The 5,913-nt window shown below is 41.8% G+C and overlaps 1 protein-coding gene across 1 annotated transcript in view; it reads right to left on the bottom strand.

The window, feature by feature from the left end:
• The window catches only part of LOC102297794 (ribonuclease inhibitor-like), a 40,519-nt gene extending 35,180 nt beyond the window's left edge, over window positions 1-5,339 (bottom strand). The window contains exons 1-3 of the mRNA XM_042215375.1: window positions 5,077-5,339; window positions 2,272-2,341; window positions 1,822-1,973 (exon numbers count right to left, since the gene is read on the bottom strand). Coding sequence (XP_042071309.1) covers window positions 1,822-1,973; window positions 2,272-2,341; window positions 5,077-5,339 — 485 coding nt within the window. The remainder of the gene's footprint in view (window positions 1-1,821; window positions 1,974-2,271; window positions 2,342-5,076) is intronic.
• Window positions 5,340-5,913: the final 574 nt, after the last annotated feature.

Below are 5,913 nucleotides of genomic sequence, written 5' to 3' on the forward strand. Positions count from 1 at the left end.
GGACAAAATGGTGGTGGCGAACCAACCGGACATAGTGGTGGTAGACAAACAGAAGAAGACGGCCGTAGTAACTGATGTAGCAGTTCCGAATGACAGCAACATCATAAAGAAGGAACACGAGAAGCTCGAGAAATACCAAGGGCTCAGAGAAGAGCTCGAGAAGATGTGGAGGGTGAAGGTGACGGTGGTCCCAGTGGTAATCTGAGCACTAGGTGGAGTGACTCCCAAGCTAAGCGAGTGGCTCCAGCAGATCCCGGGAACAACATCGGAGATCTCTGTCCAGAAGAGAGCAGTCCTAGGAACAGCTAAGATACTGCGCAGGACCCTCAAGCTCCCAGGCCTCTGGTAGAGGACCCGAGCTTGAAGGATTAACCTCCCACAGGGGCGAGTGGGGAATTTTTACATTACAATTTATACATTCTTATGTTTTTATATATATCTATTCTCATAATTCTCATATTCCTGTTCTTATATTTGGCAGCATTTATAATTATTAGAGTGTAAAGTCAGAATATGATCTACTAACTTCTACATCAACACATATTTAAATGTGGTTGTGATCAAACTGCATCAAATTATTGTTGATCATCAGAAATCCTCGGGCTTAGCTCCGCAATGATTTTCAGTTTGTTTACTGTAAATGCAACATATACAGCAGGTCCTGAGAAACATTAGCAGCATGACAGCTGGTTGTCAGCTTCTTATTATTATTATTCTTAATCATTAATCCCACTTTTTTTTCATTAATTTCCTCATTTACTTTTAAACACTATTACACTTCAGTCACAGATTAACTCAAACACATGATAATGATTCACACAGGTGTGAGGGGCAAATATCTGTTGGCTGTTCTTTCTTTCATGGTTGAGCTTGTACACTGATCTACAGCTGACTGACACTGAGTCATTTCCTCATTCATAAAGTCAAAGCTCAGAGGAGAGAGTTCATCTACACAAGTTTACCTTGTTACAAAAGCAGAATTCCCAGTTAAACATTAGTTTGTTAAACATGAAGCTTTTACAGGCAATAAGTCATCAGTATATCAGGATTGGGATGGCAATGACATCACAGATTTAACATCAGCTCAGGATAAAATCTATGATTGGAAGTTTCCTGCAATACAAACATTTACTGTGTTACACACTGATCAGTAATCAATCATTGTTTGATTAGAATCAATCACACTGATGGAAAAGTGTGTGTGACAGGTGGATTTTGGAGATGATGTAAATATCTGAGTGAAGATGACACTGAAATGATTGTTAGACTAAAACTGAACTCAAAAATTTTAAAAGTAGCTGCAGATGCTCTGATTGCAATCTGATTACATTTCATGATGAAACGTAATCAGTTTACAGCTGAATCATTAGATTTCAAATCAATTGTAAAGTTAGGATTCATCTGATCAAAATTCTAGCTGCTTAATGATGAGCATGGACATTATAATAAATTGTGGATTTTGTAGTGGGGATAGGTTAATTGGTCAATCTAAATTGCCCATACGTGTGAATCTGTGAGTGAATATGGGTGCGATTGGTTGTCTGTGTCTCTATGTGTTAGCCCTGCGACAGACTGGCGGCCAGTCAGCAACCTATGGAGTCCGGCATGTGGGCAGTGGGCCATATGTTGTGTGTGACTGTTTCAAATGTGAACATTGTTCTGCTACAGTCAAATGACTAAACCAGATAAGAAGGAAACAGACTTTACCATGAAGATCCTCAGTGTGGATCAGTATAATTTCAGCCTTATATCTGCAGTTTAGAGTCAGCATGAACTTTCACATCATCTTCATCTCAGCAAAACTAAAACATAGTGACTGACCTCAGAGTTTCAAGTCCACATCCTGTACTCCCCAGAAAACCACACAGCTGCTTCACTCCTGAATCTTGCAGCTTGTTCATGCTCAGGTCCAGCACTGTCAAATGGGAGGGGTTGGACTTCAGTGCTGCTGCCAGATATTCACAGCTGATCTCTGACAAACTGCAGCTGACCAATCTGTATAAAGAATGAAAGATGTAAGTTTATTAGACAAAGTTTGTGTTTGAAATCATTCAGTTTTTCATATACTGTTCAGAGCTGAAGAAGGTTCCGAATGTAGAAGTTTAGAAAATGGAAACTCCAAACAGCTAAAGCCAACGGGAAGCAGCTTAAAACAAAGACAACAAGAGAAAAAACTGAATATTCTACATTAAAGTCATACATTTATCATAAAAACCTGAAAAAGACTTTAAAAAAATCATGTTTTTCATTCAAGGACCCAAATGGCTTCACTTTTAAGGGTGAAGGTAGAAAGAAATTGACATATTTGAAGTCCAACAGGACTTTTTCCAGCAGGAAGCAGCTGCAAACAAACACAACAAGAGAAAAAATTCTTAATTTTTCACATTAAAGTTGTACATTTCTAACAAGCATATTTTAAAGACAGCATCACTGATGATCATCTTCTGTTCAGGAAAACTTTGGTTTTCCACACATGAGTGTTAATGATGCACAAAAGACTGAGTGCAAAAATGGAGTGGGGAGGATAACATGAAATGAGCAGAAGTATTTTGGAGCCTGTGGAACTGAAGTGTTCAAAGAGACATGTTTTACTGGACGCAACAGGGGTACATAATTTTAATCCCGGGATTTGGATGACCTTTCTCTCATTATGTTCACAAATGATGCTGTAACTCTGTGACTGTCCTGGAACTTCCAGCAGTATCGCTATGTCCTTTTTAGTTTAGGCACCACAACTCTTTTAAGAGGAGTGTACATTCACATGCATGCACATGCTGCCTCTGCTTCTACACTGTTTATGATATACAAACCGCAGGAGCCAAACTCATACTGGTTCATTTGACTCATGTCTGCTTACAAAGAAACTTTGAAACTCTGGTAAGTATGTTTCCTGTTATACTAGGAGGGATCAAACTCTGGACCTTTGTTCTGGAGAAGTGAAAGATGCTTTTTCATCTTAAGAGAGAAAAGACCAGCACTGTACTTGTTGTGCATTCAAGGCAGGAACATCAGCACTACATCATGGGAACAACACCACATGAACAAAGACTCAGCATGGCTGATGAAGGACGAGGACAAAGAAAAGGCGAGTGAGAGGATCCTGGTGGTGTGGACAGACCTAAAGTGTTGCTTACTTACTTACTTACTTATTTATAGCTCAGCTACAAAGGGTCTTAATATTGTAAGGTAGACCCTACAATATTATATACAGAGAAAATCCCAACAATCATCTGGCCCCCTATGAGCAAACACCTTTGCAACAGTCGGAAGGAAAAACTCTTTTTTTAACAGGACGAAAACCCCAGCAGATACAAAGACAGATACATACTCAGAGACAAGCAAGAAGGACAAAAGACATGCTGTGGAAGAGAGCCAGAGATTTATAATACCTATACATTAACTCCCAAGTAGTATATAAACAGTGAGAGAAGAAGGAACACAGTGCATCATGGGAATCCCCCAGCAGCCTGCACCTACTGCAGCATAACTAAGGAGGATTCAGGGTCACCTGATCTGGCCCTAAGTATATGGTTTATCAAAAGGGAAAGTTTTAAGCCTACTCTTAAAAGTAGAGATAGTGTCTGTCTCCTGAATCCAAACTGGAAGCTGGTTCAATAGAAGGCGGGCCTGAAAACTGAAGGCTCTCCCTCCCATTCTAGTTTTAAATGCTCTAGGAACAACAAGTAAGCCTGCATTATGAGAGCCCCCACTCTAATGGGGTGATATGGTACTATAAGGTCATTAAGATAAAATGGGGCCTGATTATTTAAGACCTTATATGTGAGGAACAGGTTTTAAAATTCAATTCTGGATTTCACAGGGAGTCAATGAAGGGAAGGCTACAGTGGGATGCAAAAGTTTGGGCAACCTTGTTAACCTTGTTAACTCATTCACTGCCATTGACGTCTATAGCCGTCAATTGCAGTGAATGAGTCAATGGGTTTAACTCATTCACTGCCAATGGCTGGCAGTGAATGAGTTAATAGTCATTATTTTCCTGTATAAATCGTTGGTTGTTACAATAAAAACTGTCAGGTAAATACATCATATAGGAGTTTAAAGATCCAGCCAAGGTGCAGCTTTAGCTTTGTCACTGATTCCTGGATATTGGTCTCCAGAATCTGCTGATACTGAGTGGAATCCATTTGTCCCTCAACTTTGACAAGATTCCCACTCCCAGCACTGGCCACACAGCCCCACAGCATGATGGAACCACCACCATATTTCACTGTAGGTAGCAGGTGTTTTTCTTGGAATGCTGTGTTGTTTTTCCTCCATGCATAATGCCCCTTGTTATGCCCAAATAACTCAATTTTAGTTTCATCAGTCCACAGCACCTTAGTCTTTGGTTGAGTAATAGGCTGGTGTGGAAAATTGCTGCCACACCACCCCCTTGGCCTGTGCTTCAAGGATTCTGATTATTAGAATGACTCGGGGGTGTCAGTTCATTTAAACCAGGGGTCTCAAACTCGCAGCCTGTGGGCCATTTGCGGTCCAAGTCACCTCTAATTGTGGCCCACATATTAATGTGAAGAATTTTTTTTTAAATTATTATTTGAAAAATGATTTAAGACGACGGCAGAATGTTACAGACATGGCCCGCCTCATGGGCGGTGTAGTCCTTGCTGCAGGGAGAATGTGTGGGACCGCCCCTCCCGCTGTGGGTGTGTGAGCGCGAGGGAGGGAGCAAAAGGAAAGTTGAAAAGTGTGAGGTGCTACCGAGCAGAAATGGGAGATGGAAGCATGTAAATATAATAATAGCCACTGCAGCCAAAAAAAAGTGCCTGACGAGCCCAGTTGTAAGTAAGCTGTAAAGACTCAACTGCACGCTATGTTTGTGTTTTCCTTCGAAACAATAAAGTTCTGCTGGAGCAGCCTTTCAGTGCTTCTCTCTGTCCAGGGTGTACTCCGCCTCTTGCCCTATGACAGCTGGGAAAGGCTCCAGTGCCCCCTGCGACCCTGGAAAGGATAAGTGGAAGCGAATGGATTGATGGGTTTTGTATAAACTTGATTGAGACTGTTATGATGACAGAGTGACCCACGCTGATTCAATCTCTTCTTCCCTCCTTTTTTTACATCACAGTCAGCAATGACATGCCTTCATATTCTTTCTCCTCTGGATTCACAGGAAGCCTCTGCTCTTCAGCATTCTGTCTGTGCTGGAGGGTCCGAGGGACCGCTTCAAGCCTTTGCCTACGCTGGAGGGTCTGAGGGGCACGTTCAGCAGCCTGCCTCCACTGGAGGGTCCGAGGAGCCCGTCCAGCTATCACCGTCACCTGCAGCTTCCCTTGGGGAATCCGAGGAGCATGTCCAGCCATCACGGTCGCCTGCAGCTCCATCACCTATGGTTTTCACGCTGTCGTCTAGAAAAGTTGACCCAGACAGTAAAGCTAGTTCCCAGCTACTAGTGATGGGTCGTTCGCGAACGAAATGGCTCTTAGAGCCAACTCTTTGAAGTGAACGACGCGAGCCGGCTCCTTATTGGGAGCCGTGGGTTTTTTTTTTTTCTCTCTCACTCTCTCTCTCGCCCTTTTTTTCCGCTAAACTCCGCACGCGCGGCCTGTACTTTGCGCTGGGCAGAGGGGGGAGGGGCGTTAGTTACACTCGCAGTAGCACAGGAACAGAGCCAGAGAGAAAAAGAGCAAGGGACAACAACGTCACATTAGAAAGGTATAGTAATCATCCACTATTTTCAGTTGCAGATGATAAAGGATTCAGAAATCATGCAGGCCCATATGACAGAGAATGTGCATCTTCTTTTTGTTTTAATATTTTAATTTATATTTAATTGTGTTGTGGTTTGCAGTGTTTTGTGTTGTTTCACGTTAAATTTGTTTAAAAGGAAAAAGCTGAAAATTTAAATAGTTAAAAGTTTAAATGTAAATAGTTGTTTTTTGTATTATATGATTTATT

The sequence above is a fragment of the Haplochromis burtoni genome, unplaced genomic scaffold (assembly GCF_018398535.1).
Source record: "Haplochromis burtoni strain Fernald_Lab_line unplaced genomic scaffold, NCSU_Asbu1 Contig_708, whole genome shotgun sequence".
Taxonomy (NCBI): Eukaryota; Metazoa; Chordata; class Actinopteri; order Cichliformes; family Cichlidae; genus Haplochromis; species Haplochromis burtoni.